The sequence below is a fragment of the Panthera leo genome, chromosome C1 (genome assembly GCF_018350215.1).
Source record: "Panthera leo isolate Ple1 chromosome C1, P.leo_Ple1_pat1.1, whole genome shotgun sequence".
NCBI classification, from domain to species: Eukaryota; Metazoa; Chordata; class Mammalia; order Carnivora; family Felidae; genus Panthera; species Panthera leo.
Genome location: NC_056686.1, coordinates 139,370,942 through 139,395,613, shown reverse-complemented (window position 1 = coordinate 139,395,613; position 24,672 = coordinate 139,370,942). Strand labels below are relative to the sequence as shown.

General features: G+C 40.2%; 1 protein-coding gene across 1 annotated transcript in view; it reads right to left on the bottom strand.

Moving 5' to 3' along the window:
- Window positions 1-47: 47 nt before the first annotated feature.
- The window catches only part of LYPD6 (LY6/PLAUR domain containing 6), a 123,902-nt gene continuing 99,277 nt past the window's right edge, over window positions 48-24,672 (bottom strand). The window contains exons 3-5 of the mRNA XM_042948751.1: window positions 19,999-20,097; window positions 4,984-5,114; window positions 48-3,032 (exon numbers count right to left, since the gene is read on the bottom strand). Of these exons, the coding sequence (XP_042804685.1) occupies window positions 2,865-3,032; window positions 4,984-5,114; window positions 19,999-20,097 (398 nt within the window). The 3' untranslated portion in view covers window positions 48-2,864. The remainder of the gene's footprint in view (window positions 3,033-4,983; window positions 5,115-19,998; window positions 20,098-24,672) is intronic.

Below are 24,672 nucleotides of genomic sequence, written 5' to 3'. Positions count from 1 at the left end.
CATTGATTGACATGTACATTTACAGGGAGGAGCCTGATGAGATACACTTAAAACCTTTATTCATTGATTTACAAAATGTACAATATTTACAAAATTTAGGCATTAATCTCTATTGACATGAATGCTATGGGGAGTCTGAAAATAAATAAGTGGCACATAGGTTAATGTACACATCATGGCTGTTTGCACTTCAAGCCGTCACCAATGGTGGGATTTGAGGGAAAGTTTAATGTGGTATAAGAGTCAGATGGATGACCAGTCCTGGGCCTTCCACATGAATGGCCCTTCCTTGGCTTCTTGAGGCTGGGGAAGGTGAGCCAACCACTTTCTTTCAAGAGAATGAAACGTCAGCCATTCTGACAGGCACTCAAGGTGCATGCAGTCAAATCTGTGTAGAGTTTGCAGTGATCCCCCGGGTGGCAGATGAGTTCACATCACTGTGGACTTGGCCCCTGCACACCAGACAGGGAAGCTCTGGAGTGGTCGCTTTATGATTTAAGAACCAGCATTTGGATTCTGTCTCTCACTCAAATTGCATGCAGTACTTGGCAGGTATCAGTGGAGAGTGGCCATGCACAAAAAATGGTACTTGTAGATATGTACAACATCAAGTTTTCACTGTCTTAAAGCATTTTTAGCAATTATAGCAATTGACCTGTTACCTCTTTTAGCAAGAGGAATGAACTAGGAAGCTGTACCTCCACCCCTTAAAGAAAAAACACCATCTAGGGGACCCACACAAATGACATCCTGCAGAGGCAGGACTAGACAAACACCACATGATCAGAGGGTCAAATTCCCATGGTCAGGTCTGGAAGTTTTCCTAGGGGTGGTAATTCCATTGTCCCTGCACTCTTCAATCCCACCTCAACCTATATAACTTAAATAGGGAGGAAAAGGCTTCATGTTATTGAGCTTCTTAGAGCCTTAGTACCTTCATCTGTAAAGTGAAAATACTAGTAATATTCCTTTCAGGGTGCTTGCAGGTTTTACAGGACTTAATACATACATACATATATAAAGTGCTTAGCATAGTGCCTGCCACATAAGAGGTGCTTAGTAAATATCTTGCTTTCTCTCCCTCTACTTCTCTCACCCCAGTTATAAGCAAAGTATTGATAAGCTTACCAAACTCTGATTTAAGGCCATTTGATGCAGTTTAGATTATTTTGTATCAGAGTTACCGCTCTCAGTTCATATTTGGTAATCCCTGAGGGGGCCTCATTTTATGAGCCACAGACATTTTCCAGTGCAGGGCAGATGGACCCTGACAATGCTCTCCTGTTTATCAGCAATGGCTCCACCAAATTTCATGAAAATATGCCCCATAACCCTGCAGAGAAACTCATACCAGTGATCGTCACCACCTGAACATTTCTGGGACAACACCACTGAGGAAACAATGAGTGAAACCCTAGAGGCCAACACATTTACTCTTGCTCAAACTTAAGTTAATATTTTTCAACACTGGTGCAAGTATTATAGATAACCTTCAACAAACATATATTACAGGCTCTACCACTGTTGAAAAATAAGTATTCTAATTCAGTCATTTTGTTTAGAATAAAGAATATTTTACAATATATTTTAGTTTCTAGTTACCCCATACAAAAATAAATATTGTATAAATGATTTACAAAGAAGAAGAAGAAGTTGTAACTCAGGCCAAAAAATACAGGAAGGATGGCAAAAATTTTACCATCTACTTCAAAAGCAATCACCTAAAAGAAAAACTCCCCCTGGGTCTCCTTACTAGTCTCACCATCACCCAACTGGCTTACCTCCTTCTCATTCTAGGATATTATGTCTTCCTTCCCTATCAGTCTTGAGATAATGTAGTGTAGAACCTTCTCCCTAAAGTCACTGAGGATTTGAAAGAGGAAGAACCCTGAGGGCTTTCTGGAAGTAAGAAGTGCAGAAGGACAATCTGACTAAGCTACTGATTGGGCCCTCGCGGTGAACTCGGGTCAACCTGCACATGTCTCTTTCCTTTCATTCTGATATCCTTTCTCTCCTTAGATTATCTATGCCTGAATAGACCCCATGACTGGAGAAAACTCCATCCTGCTTTGGGACTCTTTGGATACCCTTTGGCCCAGGTAGAACCCAGGATCTCATGGAGCACAATGAGGTGCCAAATCAAGGTCAATCTCACCAATTTTAATGCAAGGCTATGCAAGGTACTTTATGGATAATAGTTCCATTAAGTTGGGAAAAATCTTTCTCCAGCTAGCCCTCCCCCTATACAACAAATTTATGATTGCCTTTTATTTCCCACAGAGAGCAGAGGGAATAGGATTCCCACCACTGGGAGAAAAATGTTGGGAAAATTAAATTGGACAACTGCATACTACTTTTTTAGGGACTCAGTCAGAATCTCCAAGGAAACAGTCTGTTCCTTTTGGAATCAAAGTTTGAAAATTCTAAAGCTATAAATAAAGTCATATCCAAACCAGTGGTCTTTACCTTTTTCCTGAAGCACACACATCTATGCATGTCCACATAACATATCATCTAACATCTCAAGGGTCCCAGGACCTCTTGTGGCTCATGCATGTATTCCAAATAAAGAGACTCGGACATCAATAAATGCAGAACTATTTCCTGGAGTGAAAAGAAAGGTTCGTGGTATACGACTCAGGGTCTATTTTGGGGGCAGGCTGGCTTTGATGAGGTCTTGGACTTGAAATGACTACACTGACACAACGCTTGTTCCTCATGGTAAATGGCGATGCTTGGCTGTGAAGACATCTGTGAGTGTTGTGGTTTCCCATGTGTAACTATTGTCAAGCCAACGACTCATGCATGACTATGGACCATGGAGATCCCCATGGATTGCTACTATACATGGCGTCTTTGAGCTGCTATAATGTGAGTCCCAACCACACCCACAAGCAGGACACGATCACTGACATGCAGTGTGGGTGCCCATTTGTCTGATTTATGGGTGATGTTGTGGCAAATGTGGCATCAGTTTCATTTCGGGGGAGTGGCAAGTTACAGATATTTCCTTCACAACAGGAAGTGCAGACCTGAAAGAAAGGAAGAGAAACAGAAGGGTGATGAGAAGCTGGCAGATCTTGGAAGGAGGCAGGGAATTTGGAAGGAACTGTCTCCCTCATAGTAAGACTGAAATGAAAGTGACCCGTTCTACAAAAGAGGCACCGACCCTGTATTTAAGGAAGTGGGATGAGATTTCATCTGGAAGCAATGTGGCCAAAAAAAAAAAAACAAAAAAAAAACCAAACCCTGGACTCAGCTTCCAGGAACATGGGTTCTGCTTCTGACATCCCATCACATGCTTATTACATGGTTTTATAACCTTCCTAGGTCTCAGCTTTTCCATCTGGGTAATGGGGATTCTAATACCCTCCTATCTCAAAGAAACCCTTTCTGACTACTTGGGGAAGCTGTTCAGAGGGTATACTTTCACTTGCCAAATTTTCACAGTGTACATGAAGTGGAAACAACCCAACTTAAACTGAACTATTTGCTTTCATTAGAACTGTCCACATAATTATCACCATTCTTGTGGGTGAGTTAAAGTTTGAAGGGTTTGCATTAATGCAATTACTCCTGCTTTATCTAACTTTATTCATGGACCATAAGAAAGAAAGAAATCTAAAGGATTGTTGACAGAAATTACTTGGGGCCATGGCTACACAAAGTACAGATTAGCAGCTTCCACATCACCTGGAGCCCATTAGAAATGCAGAATCTCAAACCTCACCCCAAATTTAGTGAATCAGAATCTGCATTTTAACAAGATCCTCGAGAGGCCCATATGCACCATAATATTTGAAAAACTGTCTGATGGCAAATATCCTATTCAGTCATTATCCTGCAGGGATTTGAGTCTTGTCACAGTTGACATGGGCTAGGGAGACATTATAATGTTGAGGAGAGAAACTGAAGGTCAGAAGTGAGTTTGAATTCTGTCAGACAGAATTACCAGCTGTGTGACCTTTGCACATGATGTTACTTCTCTGATCTTTAACTTGATCCATGGTAAAGCAGCACAATAAGGCCTGAGAGCCTAGCTTTCTGGGAGTGGGGTGAGAGGTAGGTAAAACCCTTGAACATAGCTTTTATATTTCAAACCAGGATCAAGTTGGTATACTAGATTTTAAAATTTAATTCTTACTGTATTTCACAAGTTGCTTGAAAATTAGGTGTCTTCTTGAAGCCCCTACTAAACGTGCCGCTCCAGGGTACTGAGAGTAGAAGTTGCTTCTGACACCAGGAAGGCAGCCTGATGGGGAGAAGTGAGCCAACTCCAAATAAAGGCCAAGGCCTGCCTGATATACAAGATTATATGTGGAGCCAGCTCTGAACCATCAGCAGGAGAGTCGGGGGCATTCTCCACTCCAACCACAAGTCAGGCTGCATTTCTCTGGTTCTTTGTATTCTCTTTCAGGGCTGCACTTGAAGTTCACTTTATACTGAGTGCTTCCATATAGGCACCAGATAGAGTTTAAGAGGGAGCCAACCCACAAGGAGATGGTTCTCTGATCACCTAATCAAATTATTCAGGAGCCAATGGATACCTTCCCCAAATCAGCATTCCAATAAAGACATGAGCCTCACTTCACAGATAACTATTGATGCTCAACTGCCGTGGCCATCCTCAGCTGAATGAACTGTTGCTACATCTGCAATGCTTTATCGTGAGGATGTAACTGATCCCTCATTCCTCTTCCTTCCAGTGGCTTTACCACTTTCTTCTGAGGAAAGGAAGGGATTACAACTTTCAATATCCTCTTGGTGTTGTGTTTACATAATTAAACCGGTTTTCCTATGCTCTGCTGTAAATTTTTATTCTTTTAGAGCAAACAGGAAAGGAGAATCTTCTCATAATGGTATAGAAGTACTCAAAAGCCAGGTTACACCAGGGAGTGGGAACTGGCTCATGAGCACGGGCGCGCATCTGTGGTGGAGGAAGACTAACTATGCTGTACCGGTCACTTGCTTTGTTGCCCAGACCTTGTGGCCTTCATGCTCAGAATCTCTGCAGCCAGTGGACAAGCACTCTTCCAGTGGAACGCAGCGTTTGGTGACAGAGATGCTGTTTCCTGTGACTTCCATTGTATGCTGAGTGTAGCAGTATCTGGTCTCTGTCAACAGAGAAAAAATATGTTTCAGTTGAGATGGGAAATGTTAACCTGACCTGCCTGGAAGCGAAACAACAGAAGGGTCAACATTACAAGTCCTGAAGAGATTTAACAGCACATGAGATGTACACTGTGTTGAGTTTACGTCCAATCCCAAAGACGTCCTTGGAGAGATGCGCTTTGCCATGGTAGGAAGAGAGCCTTCTGAAGAATATTGGTCTCTTGGCCCGTTGTCATCCCCATAAAGCAAGATATAGTGGTATGACTCTTTGCCTTTCAACAAGTTTTGCCACTGTATTGATTTTTATTTTTAGGGAAGGAGAGGTCTGGAGGGACGATTAGGATATGAGAATCAGAAATTTTGGGGAAGATAAAGGGGTGAAAAAGTTCAAAGAACACAGCGTTTAAAAACAAAAAGTTAGGCAGGTAACAATGGTCTTCAAAGAGTTAAAAGACTATAGCACAGGTACATGTGTGTGTGCGTGTGTGTGTGCGTGTTTTGGAAACAGCTATTCCCAAGTAAGGGCTGAATAATTAAAAACCAATTCATTTTATCTTCAGAAAATGACTTTATCCAAAAGAAAGAACTTCTTGACAATGAGCATAGCTAGATCTTGGAATTTATTACAGAAGAAAACTAACTCAATAATGAAGGTGTTCCAAAATGGAAGGGCATCATTTCTCCCTAGTATGATTTCAGTGTCTTCTAAAATGGCAGATGAAGACCGACCATGATGTAAGTTTCTAGACATCCCTCCAGGTCTTAGGAATCCAAAAACTTAAGATTTCTTCCAAACTACCATGGAGAATTTTTCTCTTTCAAATTTAAAGACTAAAGAAAAATGGCTTTGTCAAAGTAATTCTTTAAGGCCTCTAGGCAGTGTTCAGCTTTCTAAGCCTGGGATTTAGGAGAATGTTCCTGCTCCACTTTCAGAATGAAAAAGAGAATGAATAATTCTTAAGAAATGTCACTGAGCTGTTTTTCATCCATATCTTGGATTCCACTTTGCATGCTTTATACATTTTGGATATTTAGTGGCTAATATGGAATTATGACCTTCTATGATATTATTTATTAGGCAATAAAAATTCCCCCCACCAGATTCTGTCACAATTTTGGCAGCTTTTAACCAAAGTACTAATGTCCAAAGAAGAAAGCTTGAGAATTTTAGGCCCTGAGAATGAGCTAATACAGACCACACTGACACATCTTGAGAGTCATAAAAATCCAGGGGTTTTAATAATCTTCCTAACACCCCCCCTCCCCACCTGACAGGAACCTGAGTGACCTCTGATTGAGTCTCACTATGGACAGAGATTTTCTTAATGGTTACACTACTGGTGGGCGTACTTGGGCTGAGTCTGGTCAATGCCCTCCCCAAAATGCTGTTCCCACACTGTACCCTGACCAGAATTTTATTGGTGGGAATCAGGTCAAGGCAGTCCTAGCTAGCTCAGGGTCCTGGAGAGCTCTTTGGGAGTTGAGTAAGTACAGCCACCCTATGAACTCACAGGAAAAGTTGACAATTTTGCACCTGGAAATGATTCTCCCAAAGCCCTAAAATATTTTAGAATTGGAGTGATTGTTTTTCTGATGGGAAGCAGGTGTCAGCTCTCCTCTGATTTTTAAAAAAAGATTTTAAGCCTGTGACAGGTTTTAACAAATGGAGGCCAGTGGCCTGAGGGATTTACCACATTTCCCAAAGAAGACTGGTTTACTTCTTTGATATCAGACTTGGACACTTATGGCCATGACAGATACCCCTTTCCCACTGCATCCCACCTTGAGATGCTCAAAAAAGCAATAAAGACAGGAATGTTCTTATCTCCTGTCTCATCTTCATACAGAACCAGGAGCAGATGCCAGAGGTTTAACTGCTCCAAATGTAAATTGGAGCAGATAAGATCATACATTTATGGAATAAGTAAATCATTATATGGTTTCAGCTTTGGAAATTGGGTTTATCCCCCAAGTATTAAATTCTCTTATCTTCAGTAAGCTTTGAGTAACAATTGGTGAACTTGATATAACTACTTTTTGTTCTTACTTTTATGCCCATAACAAACTCTCTTTTAATTTATTAATTGCAAATTTATTCCACTGCACAGATAACAACTAATGAGGAAGATATGCCAAAGTCCAGTACTTAATAAGCTCATTCTTAAAATCCTGGGGTGGGGGGGGGGTGGGGGCAGAAGGAACAAAAATGATCAGTGATGAGGCTGGATAAAAAATTGTCTTGCACTCACTAAATCTGACCCTCAAAACAAAGATATTTTGAGAACATCCCATTATTTCCAGCAGCAGCAACCTCAGATCCAAAGTGTCAGTCTCTTAGAAGTATCCATCCCACTTCTTATCTTACAAAACCCCTGGGTGAGTTATGAAATGTTAATGTAAAACAAGGTTCTGTAGTTAAATAAGTTTTGAAAATATTCAAATAAAGTTGAACAGGTTTCTTTAGAGCACAACTTAGGAGAGCCTTGAATGTGTATTGTGATCTCCAAGGCAAGCAGGCAGCACTTCCCAAGCAGAACGAGGTGGACCACATGTGGCTTATCACTGGGCTGTAGAATTGATAAAAAAAGGAGTTTCAGCCACTGAGCATTGCTCTCCATGCATCCCGAATAATCCTTGGGTTAGTAATGAGGTTATATGAGACTCAAGCCTGCTGATAACTTCACACTAAAAGGATTTCAAAGGCTTTTATCTAAAAGATAAAAGATGGATTTGAATTTCTACCAGGTTAGTTTCGGCCTCTAAAATCTCATATTCTGCAACAGCATGGTATTCCCAGAGGTTGTGAAACAAAAGTATTTTTCTGGAAGACTCACAGGCATGCAATTGAAAGCAGAACTCATTAAGAGAGCTTAATCAACTATTGGAAAACACGAAATTTATAATTTTCATGAAATACACATACACACACAAATTCCTTAACCTAGTTCTGAAATCAAAACAACATTCAAAGCTAAAATGTAAATTTCCATTTACCCACAAATATTCAGTTTCCAATAATAGAAACTGAGTTTCAACAACATATATATTATATGATTTGAATTAAAAATGACCAATTCTCTGGTAAAAGGCTTTCCCGCCACTCAGTTATTCCTGTGGCTCTACTAGTTTTGGTCTCTTTGCAAACATATATAACGATTAAAGTGATGCCAGAGAACAATTCACCATGTGCAAGAAAATTAGTGGCAGGAAAATAACTGTAATCATAATATTACAAATTATGCTGAAAAACTGAAAGTCCAGTGGCATCTGGTGGCATACTTCCAGCCTGGTTCCTTACCGCGCCCTCAGTCCTTCACATCCAGCTATTTCCAGGTCCTCCTTTGCAATGACTTTGCCTAAGTGTCCCACTGGATCCCCTCCTCCCATGTCTGACCCCAAAGGATTTCATTGCAGCTCTTGGGCTCCACTATGTATAATGTCCTCCGCGTGATTCCCCTGGGCTTCAGAGTTTTGTCTTCTAGATTTTTTTCTGCATCTCTGGTCTCTTCTCTTCCAACCCTTTCTCTAACCTGAATGTTGATATTCTCCCATGATCTGTTCTTGAGCCTATTCTCTTCTCACTGAAGTGACCTCATCCAACCTCCAACGTTGTCTTCAGTCTGATTCTCTCTCCCAAACTATAGAACCAATCTCTTGCTATCTCCTGGACATTGCAAGCAGCACCTCAGACCTCACATATCTCAAATAACTCATATTCCTCCCTCCCCATTTGTTTATCTTTCCAGTGTTTTTATCTCAGGAAGGGACATCCTGAGTCCTGAGATGTGGCACCTCCATCTCGGACCAGGAAATTCAGAATTAGCTCAGACTTCTCTTCCCAAGCCAGGTGTCTTTAAGTTCCCTGAAATGTGTTCATTACCCTAATCTTTCTGTTCCGTTTTCCATTTTCCCAGTGCAGGACCTCATCATTTCCTGTCTTCTTTGTCTCTGACCTCTCCTTTCTAATGCAGGTGTCAGACAGCCATCCGATGTATTGCTGAAACCAAGGTCAGATCACGCTACTCACTGTCTATGAGAGCCTGAGTGAACCCTAGCTGTCAAGCAGCCCTGGCCTCAATACTGCTAGGTTTATTTGGCCTACTGGAGTGGTCAGTAGGTGGTCTGTTACTCTCTCTCTTCTCCTGAAGCTGTGTGCCAGTAATATAGTAGGAGGGGCGCCTGGGGGGCTCATTCAGTTGAGCGTCAGACATTGGCTCAGGTCATGATCTCACGTTCCATCTATGAGTTTGATTCCAGCATTGGGCTCTCTGCTGTCAGCACAGAGCCCACTTCAGATCCTCTGTCTCCCTCTCTCCCTATCCCTCCCCTGCTCGCAAGCACTCAATCTCTCTCTCTCTCTCTCTTAAAAAAAAAAAAAAAAAAAGAGGATATAGGAGTAGCTTTGCTTCCTTGCTAGAAGTATTGATTACATTTATAACTCAGAGCTTGGCATTTGAAACTCAGCACTTATTCTTATTCAACATTACACTTAATCTAGGCCCCAGACTATCTCCTCATTGCCTACTGGATACCTTGAGACACCATGTTATATCCTTTGACCATTCTTCACAACAAAAAAAATTTCCCCCTATCTTCTGCTCCTGGAAACCTTTTCTTCAAGGTTCAATATAAATGTGATGAATTCTGTGAACCCTTCCTTGATTTTCCTCCCAACCGGGTTCACAGGCCTTCTTAGCTTCCTCATTTGTTATATCTGGCTTTCCTTCTAGATCAGTGTTTCTCAACATTAGCACAACTGATGTATCTTTTTGTTTTTTACTGGTTGATTTTTTAAATTTATTTTGAGATAGTTACAGATTCACATGAGTTTGTAAGAAATAATACAGAAGGATCTCATGTACCCTTCACCCAGTTTTCCCCAAATGGCAACACATTGCAAAAGTATAGTATCACAATCAGGATATTGATATGGATGCAGTCAAGATACAGAACATTTCTACCTCCACAAGGACCACTCATGTCCACTTTTTATTCTCACATCCTTGTCCCTCCTCTTCCCACCCCTCCTTAATCCTTGGCAACCACTAATCTGTGCTCCATTTCTATAAATTTGTCATCTTAGGGATGTTATATAAATGGACTCATAAAGTACTCAAACTTTGGGGATTAGGCATTTTCACTCAGCCTTATTCACTTGAGAGTTATCAGGATTATTGTATCAACGGTTTGTTAATTTTTAATCCTGAGTAGTATTCCATGCTGTGGATGTACCAACGTTGGTTTAACCATTCACCCATTGAAAGGGTATCTAGGTTACGGATATTATTAATGAAACTGTTATCAACACTTGTATAAATGCTTTAATGTGAACATAGGTTCTCATTTCTCTGGGGTAAATGCTCAGAACTGGCATTACTAGGTTATACGGTAGGTCTCTGTTTAATTGTTTAAGAAACTGCCATAATGTTTTCGAGAGTGGCTGTACTATTTTATACTCCCACCCACAATACATATATGATCTAGTTTCTCCTAATTCTTACTGGCATTTGATAGTGTTGCTACTTTTTTTTTATTTTAGACATTCTGATAGATATATAGTGTTATCTCATGTTTTTAATTTGGATTTTCTGAATGGCTAAATGATGTTGAACATGTGTTTATTTGCCATCTGTTTATTTTCCTTGGTGAAATATCTGTTCATGGTTTTTTTCCTTTTCTTGCTTATTTTGTTTCCTTTTTTACTGTTGTGTTTTCAGAATTCTTTATACATTTTAGATACTAGTCCTTTGTCAGATATTTGATTAGCAAATATTTTACGTCAGTTTGTTATTGGTATTTTCCTCCTATTAACAGAGTCTTATGTAGAGCAAGAGTTTTTAATTTTGATGAAATCCAATTTACCAAGTTTTCCTTTTATGGATCATGCTTTTTATATCAAGTCTAAGAACTTTTTGCCTAGCCTTAGATCTCGAAGAGTTCCTCCTGTGCTTTTTCCCCAAAGGTCATATAGTTTTATATTTGACATTTAAGTCTATGATTAATTTTGAGTTAACTTTTGAAAGAAGTGTAATACTTGGGTTGAGGTTCATTTTTTGCCCCTGGATGTCCAAATGCTCCTGCAAGCGTGTTTGTTGCAAAGGCTCTTTCCTCTAGTGAACTGAATTTTGTATCCTTGTCAAAAAGTTGGGCATAAAAATGAACAAATCAGGAGACTATAGATGCTGGAGAGGATGTGGAGAAATGGGAACCCTCTTGCACTGTTATTGGGAATGCAAATTGGTGTAGCCGCTCTGGAAAGCAGTGTGGAGTTTCCTCAGAAAATTAAAAATAGACCTACCCTATGACCCAGCAATAGCACTGCTAGGAATTTACCCAAGGGATACAGGAGTACTGATGCATAGGGGCACTTGTACCCCAATGTTTATAGCAGCACTCTCAACAATAGCCAAATTATGGAAAGAGCCTAAATGTCCATCAACTGATGAATGGATAAAGAAATTGTGGTTTATATACACAATGGAATACTACGTGGCAATGAGAAAGAATGAAATATGGCCCTTTGTAGCAACGTGGATGGAACTGGAGAGTGTGATGCTAAGTGAAATAAGCCATACAGAGAAAGACAGATACCATATGGTTTCACTCTTATGTGGATCCTGAGAAACTTAACAGAAACCCATGGGGGAGGGGAAGGAAAAAAAAAAAAAAAAGAGGTTAGAGTGGGAGAGAGCCAAAGCATAAGAGACTGTTAAAAACTGAGAACAAACTGAGGGTTGATGGGGGGTGGGAGGGAGGGGAGGGTGGGTGATGGGTATTGAGGAGGGCACCTTTTGGGATGAGCACTGGGTGTTGTATGGAAACCAATTTGACAATAAATTTCATATATTGGAAAAAAAAAAGTTGGGCATATTTTGAGAGTCTCTTTCTGAAATCTCTATTCTGTTCCATTGATCTATGTCTCTATCCTTCTGAAAATACCACAGTCCTGATTCCTGTAGCCATATGATGATTCTGGAAAGAGGATTGATTGGTTCCTCCCACTTAAATTCCATTTTCAGAACTGTTTCAGCTATTCTTGTTTCTTACCTTTCCATATAAATTGTATAATAATCTTGTCCAGAACTACAAACAATTTTGCTAGAATTTGATAGGAATTGTGTAAAATCTGCACATAAATTTGGACAGATTTGACATCTTTACCATGTAGAGTCTTTCAATTCATGAACGTGGCCTCTCCATTTACTTAAATTTCCTTGGAATTCTTTCATTAGCACTTATAGTTTCAGCATACAAGTCCTATATGTGTTTTGTTACATTTACCTTGAAGCATTTAATATTTTTTGAACCATTATAAGTGGTATTATATTTTTAAATTCAATGATCATGTGTTAATCGATAGTATATATGAGTACAATTGAATTTTGTGTCTTAATCTTAGTATTTTGTGACCTTGCTGAACTTAATAGTGCTAAGGGTTTTGTGTAGAAGTGTTGAGATTTTCTACTTAGAAAATCATGTCATCTGTGACATGGGACAGTTTTATTTCTTCCTTTCCAATCTGTATGCCTTTCATTTCCTTTTCTTGCCTTATTGCACTGGGTAGAATTTTCAACAGGACATTGGATAAAAATGATGAAAGTGATATCCTTGCCTAGTTTTTTATCTTAACAGGGAAGTATTTTGTCTTTCACTATTAAGTATGTTTGCTACGGGTTTTTTAAAATAAATATTCTTTATCAAATTGAGGAAGTTTCTCTCATACTGTTTTTCTGAAAGTTGTTGATCATGAATGGTATTGAATTTTGCCAAATGCTTTTTCTGCTTCAGTTGATATTGACATATGATTTTTCATCTTCAGCCTGTTAATATCGTGGATTACACTGGGTGATTTTCAAATATTGAAGCAGACCTGCATTCCTGAAATAAGCTCTATTTGGTCAGGCTTATTTTTATATATTGCTAAATTTTATTTGTTGATATTATATTAAGGGTGTTTGTGATTATATTCATAAGGAATATTAGATTTCAGGGGGTTTTGTGTGGCTTTTGTTTGTTTTTGTTTTGTTGTTTTTTGGTACTATCTTAGTCTGGTTTTAGATTCAGGGTAATTCTAGATTGTATATAAACTGCATAACAAAGTACCTTAGACTAGGTGACCTACACAGAAGAAATCTATTTTTTCCCAGTTCTGGAGGCTGAAAGTCCAAGTTAAGGTGTCAATAAGGTTTATTTCTTCTGAGGCTTCTTTCCTTGGCTCACAGATGGGCCACTTCTCCCTGTATCTTTTCATGGTCTTTCCTCTGTGCGAGTCTGTGTCCTAATCTCCTCTTCATCACTGAACCTGAATCACTACTTTAAGGACCCTATCTTTAACTACAATCATATTCAGGAATACTGGGGATTAGGTTTCACATGTGAACTTTGAGGTGGGGGGGGGACACTACTGAGCCTATAAGAGGATCCTTGGTGGTAGAGACAGTAGCTGAAAGCAGTCATGTAAGAAGCCTCTGGGCTACTGAAAATAATCCATTTCTTAATCAGGGTGCTGCTTCCATGATGATATCTTGGTTTTTGTTTTGGTCTTCTTTTTTCAAAAAAAAAAAAAAAGTTCCATACCTGCTAAGGACAGGTCACATATTAACTTGAGGAATCTCTCTTTTAAAGCAAATCTTTGAAATTCATAAAGCTATGTGCTTATAACCAGGCAAAGACCAAAAAGGTGGTTGGGGAGGTATACAAAAGCAGTGAGGGTAAACAGGATCTTATAGAGGACAGTAGTTAAAATAAAAGTGATAAGACAAAAACATCAAATAGATGCTTCCTATCTGAGGCAATTATGTTAATAGAAAATACTTGGGCAAAAACACTGAATTGCAGTAGGTTAGATGATTTCAGGGTGTCAAAAGGAAGCCATCTTGTTTAGGCTGATATAACTTTGGGGTTAAAAATTACTGCTAAAGTTCTTTTTTTTAAAGTTCTTTTAAATGTTTATTTATTTTTGAGAGAGAGAAAGAGAGGGAGAAAGAAAATGAGTGGGCGAGGGGCAGAGAGAAAGGAAAACACAGAATCCAAAGCAGGCTCCAGGCTCTGAGCTGTCAGCACAGAGCCTGACACGGGGCTCAAACTTATGAACCATGAGATCATGACCTGTGCCAAAGTCAGAGGCCTAACTGACTGAGCCACCCCGGCACCCCTGGAAAAGTTCTAATAAAAGAGTAAAGAGTAAATCTGGGCATCACAATGCCAGCTGAAATGAACTAGCTTGTATCTTCTTACTGAGAAACAACAGAATAAAATTAAAATAGCCAGATAAAATTAAAGCAACAAAAATCTCTGTGAAAGCATAGGTGAGCTACCAAGGCAGATAGGATTTGAAGAGCAAGGTATCAGCAAGACGAACAGCACACTGAGTTGAGCATGACATTCTATTCTTGTTCTCCCCTCAAGGCACCTGCTGACTCAAAAGTTGCACACATGAAGGCTGAGAAGCCAAGCAGAAAGCCCTGCTAAGGGCAAAGAAGCTGAGCAGAGCCTCTGTCACTCTCAAGGGAATTGGGAGGCACAAACAGGAATTCAGAGCCAGCAGGCAGCTGGGAGAGATGGGATAGATATATGGAGAAGTGAGGCTGGCCGTCTCGGTACAGAATTCTCGGGTAACAGTTCTTTACTTGCAGCGCTTTAAAAATGTCATTCCATTAACTTCCAGCTTCCATGGTCTCTGTTAACACTAAGTGTTGGCAAGCCTGTGCAGCAACTGGCACTCTCAGGCACTGCTGCGGATAGTATAAACTGGTACAGTCATTCTGGAAAACCACTAGGCAGTATCCGGTAAGGCCAAAGCACGCCTGCTGCATGCCCAGCAACCCCGGTGGGATAGACCTAGCGGAAATGCACACATACGTGTACCGAAATACATGGACAAGTGCGCCCACAACGCTCAAAACCTTGAAACAATCCAAACGTCCATTGAGAGTGGAAGGATGAATTTTAGCATATTCGTATAACGATCTACTATACATCTGAGAGAATAACTATGCGGCTCACAAAAACATAGATGAATTTCACATAGAAAATGAGAAAAAGAAAGGGATACGTTCTGTGATTCCCTGGATACATAGCTCAGTGATAGTAGTCACAACTGTGTTACCTCTGAGAGGTAGGGTGTAATGAGTGGGGGACCCTAGTGGCCTTCTGAGGTTCTGTAGCTTAACACGGGTGACAGACACACAGCCTGTGCAGTTTGTGAAAATTCAATGAGCTCAGCACCTATGACTATTCACTTTCTGGTATGTATGTTAAACTTTAAGTTAAAAATTTTTACTTAAAAGAAAAAGGAGGAAGTCTAAGGCTTCCATTTAGCAATATGACAAAATAGATCACCTGAACACCATTTCATTACATAGCAGCCAAGAGTATTGGATAATATATAGCCAATACTTTCTATAGATATACAAATGAACTCTCCTGAAAGTGAAGGAAATTCCAAAAGCCAGCACTAGGCTCTGAGTTCTCTACCCAGGATGGAGGCGGAGCTGGGAGATGTTAACAGATAAACTATAAGAAGATGCAAGGCCTGGGGTCCTCATGGGGTTTAGAGCTAGAGTACAGACCCCTATCGAATGGTAGAAACCCTGAAGGACTATATCCTAAGATTGCCTAAAAGAGAAAAAAAAATCCACCCTCGGGTAAAGTAAAACACAAGAACTGTCTCAGCCTGGGCTCAATCTGAAAGAAGTCAACAATAAAGAAGTCTTTCCTGGAAACATGTAACCATGGAGCTTGTCTTCAGTTATGCTGGGGACCACATTTATGTATTTCCTACTTACACTAGATAACAGACAGACATATGAAGAGTCCTCCAGGGTCATGTCCAGCTTTTCCTTGACTTCTACAGAAAAGCTGTGAGCAGCACAGAAGCCAGAACCCAAAGGATATGTGTCCCTCTATCTCGAGATTTCTCTTGGTCTGATGTTGCATCAGTAGTAATTTCAAGGGAAGATTTTGCCTCAAAGGGAGGCATCTGTACTTCATAATCAAGAAGAAACATAAAAGCCTTGGCTGCTTAGGCATCCTCTACAGAATGAGCTTTTTTGAAAATTATAATGTTTTTGACTTGACATTTAATTCCAGAGACTCTTAATAAACACTGAGATAGCCCCATTCTCAAGGAGCTTTTAATCTTGCACATAGGCAAAATCTGTGAACTCAGGGCATGCTATTAACTCTTCTTTGCTTTCACCAGTTCCTTTAACTGGTCCCTCATATAATATAATTTCAAGATCCTTTCTGACTAGAGTTATTGCACAGGAAGTGCTCAGAGACCAAAGCCTAAACAGAAGCCAACCAAGTGAAACAATGAGAGTCAGTTACGGAGGGCTCTTAAATGCTCATGTTCTAAGGCAAGAGTATGGTGTCAGGAGTCTGTTAAGTGCTGGAGGCACTAACAAAGTGATGGAGAAGAAAATATTTGCCTAACACACACTTGAAAAGTTAGAGTGACAGGGAACCTGAGTTAGCTAGAGGAAGGTGGCTGATGCCACCATTTTCCTACAGAGTGATTCTAGTTAGGATGAAGCTTTCTGGATGCTTATTTTACCAAATGATGATTCGCAACAAGTCTGTCGACTCTGGAAGCAAGCTTACCTCAGCTGCTAAAATACAACAGTCTCTATTTACATCCATTTGACTGAGTTCAGTTTTAGAAAATTCTTAAGATCCAGGCGATCCCCTGCGCAATTTGGAAAGTGGGCTTATTCCATGGAGATAAGATTAAATACCTACATAAAATTGTGTTGTTGTTGTTGTTGTTGTTGTTTTGCTTTCAACAAGTTATTTTCACATCATGTGATACTTAAAACCTAGCTAAATGTGTCATAAAAATAAATAAAAACCCAGGAATATTGCAGAAAGCTAGGATGTTTTTCCATAGCAGCTACTGAGCCCTGCTTACAAAGCCTGTTGGTAGTCCTATAGCTGCTCCAAACTAATAACAAACAGAAAAAAATAAATCTAGGGTCAGTCAGTAGTTTTTAGTAGTTAGATGCAATTCATATTTTAATCTAATAATAATGATGCCATTTTCATCATTAGAAAAATCTGGAGAAAACCCAGAGGAAGAAGAAAATTGACCGTGGCTTCATTTCTTCTCAGGTTACAGCTTTAGTCCCCATTCCTTACCTGATGTTCAAGGCCTCACAAAAATAAACAAACTCCACCACTTTGCTCCTACTATTCTCCGACACGAATTAGTTGCTGTACCCAGTTCGGGTCTCTCCCTGTCCATGGAGCACACCTGGGAATCCCATCTCCGTACCTTTGAGTCACGTGACTTCTCAGAAGACACGTCTTCTTCAACATCCTACTTCTGCTGCCTACTCGTAGGGCTGTTGCCTCTTCTCAGCCCACAATGCTGCCACTGGCCACCTCAGTCCCCACAGAGTAATTGTCCCCATAAGCTCCCACAGCACTGAACTCCAGGCTGCATTTGGTACTTGCTTTTGTCCTGATATTTTTGACATTTGATACCTTCAGATCTCATCTCCCCTAACTGGGGAGCTCCCTGAACGAAGAAACCAGATTCCTATCTTTCACTGCATGATGCCCCCCAAAAGCCTGGCGTGGTGGTTCTGTGTCATGAAGCCTCAGGGCAACACTTTCCCTTTATCCTTATAAATGTAAGGACAAAAAGATAAAAGTGGGAGGAAAAAAGGGGAAAGGGGGAAATTGTGTGAATGCTGTGATACTTTCAGATATCTGTACTTTGGAAGAATAGATTTTGACCTTTGAAGAAAGCATCAGAAGGGATCTTCCTCTTTTCCTGAGAGGAATTCAAGCAGAGTGCTACCGGTCACCTGTTTTTCCTTTGTGACAGGGATATACTTGCACACCATCAGACTTGGACTGGGCCTCTATGAAATCTGGCCCAAGGCCTGAGAGCACCAGTTCACGATCCCTCCTTGTCCTCTGCATCCTCTTTGCTAGGCAATACCAAGGAAAGCACTGCCACATTTCCTCTGAATATGTCTGACTTGTGGCAATGGTTTCAAAAGCTAATCTGCCAGCTCTGTCCCTGCTGGAACCATCCCAAAGTTGATTGGCTACCCAAGCAAATCACCCTGTGTTTGTCCAGAGTCACTGTTTACAGTGGTTCTCAAATTTGCTGCATATTAGAACTACCCAGGGAGAGTTCAAAAATCCTTATGCTCAGCCATACCCCGTGCTATTTAAATATAAATCCCTGACAACGGACCGGGCATCAGTGTTTTAAAATCCCGTCCCTCCTCCCCCATTTCAATGTACCATCAAGTTTGAGAAGTGGTGGTTAAACCAAATCCATCAGCAACCTACCCAAATGTTCACTCTGCTGGGGAAACGTTAGAAAAACACTGGCTTATTCCAAAATAAGCACAGGACTGCAGAAGGCAATGCAGACAGGACTTATCTTTGATTACCGAGATGGCTGGATATCTAGCTTGTGAATCAGCCAATCTTTAGCATCTCCATGTTTTTCTCTTCCCTGTGGTCTTTTGAGGCCCCATTAACATCTCAACCTAAAAGTAAACAAGAGGAAGCTAGAAATGACAACAACAGTACCTTTCACTCTTTATTAGTGGGGGGAGGCGTTCCCAGTGGTTCTTGTCCCTGACCGTTCATTAGAATCACCTGTGATACTGAACTACACCAGCGCAGGGCCCTCATCTCAGACATGCAGGTTCAAGTTCCCTAGACTGCTTTTCTTACCATGTGGTCTCCGCACCAGCAGCATCTGTATCACCTGGGAACTCCTTAGAAATGCAAATTCTCAGACCCCATCACAGACTTACTGAATCAGGAATGGGGCAAGGGGAGAGGCATTAATCTGTGTTTTAATAAGCCATCCAGGGAATGCTGATCATGCTGGAGATTGAGGACCACTGGTCTAGGGAGGGCCAGTGATTTTGAAGAGATCCGTAAGTGTTTCTAATGGGCAGCCTAGATGGAAGTTCATGGGCAAAATACTACTGGCTTAGGCAGCTGACACTTGTCTTTTAATTGCACTTTCCATGTTCTCCCAATGTCCAGTCCTCCAGGGAAGACAGGATGCCTTCCACTAGGGTATGAGACTCCTGCATTATGTAAAAATATAATAGATTCAGGGTTGGTGTGTTCAGTCATTTTAACAACTGGATTAAGTCATCAGCGAAGCCCATCTACTCACTCAAACATTTGTCAATAAAATGTTCTGTCCTCACCATCTCTCCATCAAATGAACCGACTCTCCTCCAAAATTAAAATACCCAATTAACAGTGACTCCATAGCTAAATATAACCATCTTTTTATTCAAAAGGATAAAAGAGATACAAATATGGATGTGAAGCATCTACTTCATTTTGAAATGGGCCTTTGGGTCAAAATGTCATGCTTCAATTGGGCATCTATCTCTTCCTTCAAAAAGAACTTAATGGCTTAAATAGCTCAGGGTTGTGTGTGTGTGTGTGTGTGTGTGTGTGTGTGCAATGATGGCATTTAGAATTCTAGCTTTCATGCAGTCTCAGAATAGAAGCCTCTGGCAAAATATGCAATAAATGGGATCTTTATATGAACATCAATTCAAACTTTACATAAAGGAAGTTACTATGTAATGACTAATGCTTCAAAGAGTGGCCAAAAGGCTGGTTGTTCTCCTCTTGTCCTCCCTTTGGCTGGGGAAGAGGGCAGCCAAAGCCAGCACTTACCTCTACTGGCACTCCAATGCTGCTTCATGAGGAAGGGGGCAATCCTATGATTAGCTGATGTCTCTAAGAACCTTTGATGATAAGAGATCTACTAATAGCCTTAGACAAGAGAAGTGGCTGAGATTTCAAGCATGCCTCTCTCTACCTATGCATCAAAGTCAACAAGGCTGTTCACTCATGAGCACCCCAATCTGTATACTGAGAGTTTACCTCGAGGACAGTAGATGTCTGGAGCCCATCGGTTGCACTCATAATTGTCTGCTGCCTTTTCACAGGTGAAACACTTAAATCCACCAGGATATGGCGTGGCTAGAAAAAGGATCAAGAGAAAAAATTAATTTTTTAGACTGAGCACAGAATCCTGAAGGTAGACATTTTCATTTTTTAAAAAGGATTCTAAAACCTGGCAGTTTCTTACAAAACTAAACATGTAACTACTATATGACCCAGCAATTACACTCTGGGGCATTTATCTCTGAGAAATGAAAACTAAAAGTCACACAAAAGCCTATATGCAAATGCTCACAGCAACTTTATTTGTAATAGCCCACGACTGGAAACAATCCAGATGTCCTTCAATGAATGAATGGTTAAACACACTGCGGTACCTCAATACTATGGAATGAATACTAGCAATAAAAGTAAACTATTAATACATTCAACAACTTGAATGAAATTCTAGGGAATTATGCGAAGTGAAAACAAAAACAACCCAAAGGTTATATTCTGTATGATTCCATTTATTTAACATTTTTAAAATGACAACATTTTAGAAATGGAGGCAATATTAGTGGTTGCCAGGGGTTAGGGATGGGAGCGGTTGGGGGGCAGGGTGAGAGGAAGGTGGGGGAGGGGAGGCTTATAGAAGGGATTCTTGCGCTATTAAAACTATTTAATGTCTTGACTTGGTGATGGATACATAAACTTACACATGTGAGAAAATGTGTAGAACTAAATACACACACATACAAATGGACACAAGGAAAATTGGGGAAGTTTGAATAAGACAGGTGGATTGACTATATCAATGTTAGTAACCTGGTTGTGATATTATTCTATAGTTTTCAAAATGTTATCATTGGGGGAAAGTGGGTAAAGTAAACATGGGATCTCCCTATATTATTTCTTATAGTTGCTTATGAATATACAATTGTCTCAATAAAAATTTCAATTAAAAATAGGCACTCTAGGGGCACTTGGGTGGCGCAATTGGTTAAACATCCAACTTTGGCTCAGGTCATGGTCTCACAGTTTATGCGTGAGTTTGAGACCCACATCAGGCTCTGCCCTGGCAGTGTGGAGTCTGCTTCAGATTCTGTGTGTGTGCGTCTCTCTCTCTCTGCTCTTCCCCCGCTTGCACTCTCTCTCAAAAATAAACATTGAAAAAAAAATAGGCACACTAGATTTCCAGTGATTCATTTTTATGTGTCCACTTATATAGCTATGTCGATATGTAAATATAAATATTAGGTTGAATCATTAAAAATTTCCTTATGTTTGACCATTTTTGACCTATAAAAGTGGCAATTTCTCTGATTCAATCTGATGTCTTTATCTGGTTGACTTGATATGGTTAAGAATTCCTGGGGACGGTAAGTATCAGCTAAGAAGAGTCTTCATTACTAAAATCTATGCTGTGCAGAGATGACCCTCTTAAGGGCTGTCTTGGGCCCATATCCAATGTCCACGGGGCAGCATGCTGAGGGCACATGTGGATGTGGAGGCATTACAGGCTTTTAGCTTGTGTCTGAGGGATGGGTAATTCCAGGAGGCCCTCCTAGCCCTCCCCCTCTCCACCCCTTAATTGGCCCTTCCTGCCTTCTGAAGAGTACAAGTACTCTAAAGGTACTTGTATCCTTGCCTTCATTTATGCTCAGGCACAGGGGGGTCTGGTGAGTCATGCTCTAGAGTGCCCAGCGCATGCAGGGCCTGGTGGGCATTTAAGGATGAGCATCCATAGAGGATGCCAGGAATGCCAGGTTGTCGCTGTCCTTTTCGCTGATGCGCTCTTACTTGCACTGATATGCTTTTACTTACTCAACTTAGAGTTTTGCCTCTCGTAAGCAGAACTTTCGTATTTTTTTTTTTAATTTGTAAAATTACCTGGCCTCTTTGAAAACTACAAACACTCAAACACTTCATCTGCAGGAGCCAACTGTTCTCCCTCGCAGATGGCTGAGCCTGCACATCCCACTGGTGGAAATAATCATCTCAGGGTAAATTGCTTTGCCCACATGGAACCAATTAAGTATGTTATCAAAAATAAATGAAGGAGGAGGCAGCAGCTTAAGGCCAAAATTATGGGCCAGATTTAACTTTGCTTTTCACCTTGCATAGAAGAGCTGGCATCCTTGTACTGGCTTGCATTATCTCACAGTTGACTCTGACAACAGTCAATAACCTAACATGATCAAAACCCAAACTGTCTAAAAAAGACAAATAACTGGACATTTTTAGGGGCCAACTATGTTCCTGCAAGTAGTTGGTGAGTCAAGTTCATAAGCATAATGAAAGTGAGTTCATGGACTGCCTTAGACTGTGAGGGACGGAGAGCGGCCAAGACGTTGCCATCCAACTGCTTCATTCCCAATGAGGAAATGTCACTGTGGGGAAACACATTCTCCCTAACATACAGTTATAGTAAAACAGAAGTAAACTATTTTGTAAAACCACACACAAATAATTTTTAGGTCTCCACATCCCACCATCAAGATAGGTGGGTTACATTTGTATTGAAAGATTCTACTTAGATATGCACACCTGAAGAATTAAACACAAATAGCTTCCTGAATTCCAAAGACATTAAATATTCTTATGGACCCTTAAATTAGCTTATTTTTACAAATATTGTTATGAGAAAACCCATACGAAATATTTTAGGACACTGTCCTATCGGATACATTAAAAAAATAGTTTCACTATCAATTTGATAGTTTCACTATCAAATATGACACTATCAATGTGTCATATATTGGGAGAGCTGGGTGGCTCAGTCAGTGGAGCTTTGGCTCAGGTCATGATCTCATGATTCCTGAGTTCCAGCCCTGCATTGGGCTCTCTGCCATCAGCACAGAGCCCACTTCAGATCCTCTGTCCCTCTCTCTCTCTGCCCCTCCCCGACTTGCACATGCTATCTTTCAAAAATAAATATTAAGAAAATAATAATTTAAAAAATATGTAATACACAACTAAGTTTAAAGGAACTTTAAGGCAGCTGGTAAAATTTGAAGAATTCTCCAAGTAAGAGTTTTGGAAAAAAAAAAGATGTAAATGATTTGTCAAAGAAAACGACTTCTCAAAAACTTCTCATCATATTCACCAAGGTTTCTGACTGCAAGCGAGCCGTACCACTTCAGCTTGCATGATTAATTCACAAGAGCATCCAATTTTATCTGTCTGTCACTGCAGCCAGTAAAACTTTTCACTGGAATGCTGGACTAGTGATTCCTGGAAACTTTCCCATCAAAGAGATAAATTAAGAACTCTGAATGAAGATTGATGATCCAGCCACTACAAGAATAAACTTATTGAGAACTTGGCACTAATAGGTTGTAGTGTTCCCAAATTTGGATTATTTAATAGATTCTTCAAAATGATCTTTTGCAAGACGAGTGACATATTAAATACTGTCATTTCTTACACAGATAGGCCTGGGTTCTGCAATTAACCCAAAGTATAGAAAAACTTAAATAGGAATATGGGCTAAAGCCCTATGGTAGCAAAGTGAAGCTTCGTTCAAATCATTTGAATCTGAATGCGTTTATCAGCACATATTACTTACAATTAATCAAATGATCTTATTTTTGGTGAGTTTTACTTTTAAATCTACAACTTCGTTATCTGTATGATTGTCAACCATGACAGCCTCGTACTGCTTATAGGAACTTGTATTTGCACCTTGGGAGGTACTACTGATCAGTGAATAATCAAACCCTTTTCAATGACCTGTCTCCACAAACAGACTCAGCTTTAAGCGGCCAGTTATAGCACAATACCACATAAATGGTTAAGTTCCTCCCTCTGGAAATATTTAACCAAAACTAAGGTCTACAGATGAGCAACTGTCTCCAGTAACTTGCTAATTGATACTGCATCTGATAAAGAAGTTCTTTTTTTAAAAGAAAGGAAGGAGGTTCCTAAGAGATGTGTTATTTTCTTCTTTGTTACTTCAAAGCATTACAGAGCAAGTAGAGTTTCAAACCGTTGTGGCCCCAGCTGTGAATGAATCTAATTTGGCTCTTGATCACAGAGTTAATAAGCTTAGTGTTCTGTATTTCAGGGCATAAGTCCTTGGTCCCTCAAGAGTAGGTGATTGTAAAGAAAAAAAGAAACGCCAAAGTGCCCAGTTACTTCCTGTAACGTAATCTGTCCATTAAGTCTCATGGTCAGCCATAGTTCAACCGACTATAATTCATTCGTAAGGCGATGGAAGAGATTTCATCTTTGTTTCCATCTCTTGGAACTTCTGCCTGGACAAAGGCCTTCAGTTTCCAGAACTGTGGTGAGAAGGGAATCTTGTTTTAAAATGTATGCTGATAGGTAATGCATCCAAACTTGTTTTATTCTTGCCAAGTTAATTTCCATTGTTTTTGGAAACTGGATGCAAACGTAAAATTTCTAGAAATCTAATAAATTGATCTTCTTTCTCAGTCTATCTAGCAACAAAATATTGTCAGTATAACTTGAATACTATGAATGTATTTCTGATGGCAATGCATTTCCTGGTACCTTTCCAGAAAGTGCCCTTACTCCCTAAAACTTGCATAGTCTGGAATTATGCAAAAACGTCATTGGCTCACTATGTGGGCATAAACAAGCCTGCTCTAGGGATATATCTCTTTGTTCAACGTGACTAAGGAAAGACTCAGAATATGCAACCAGAGG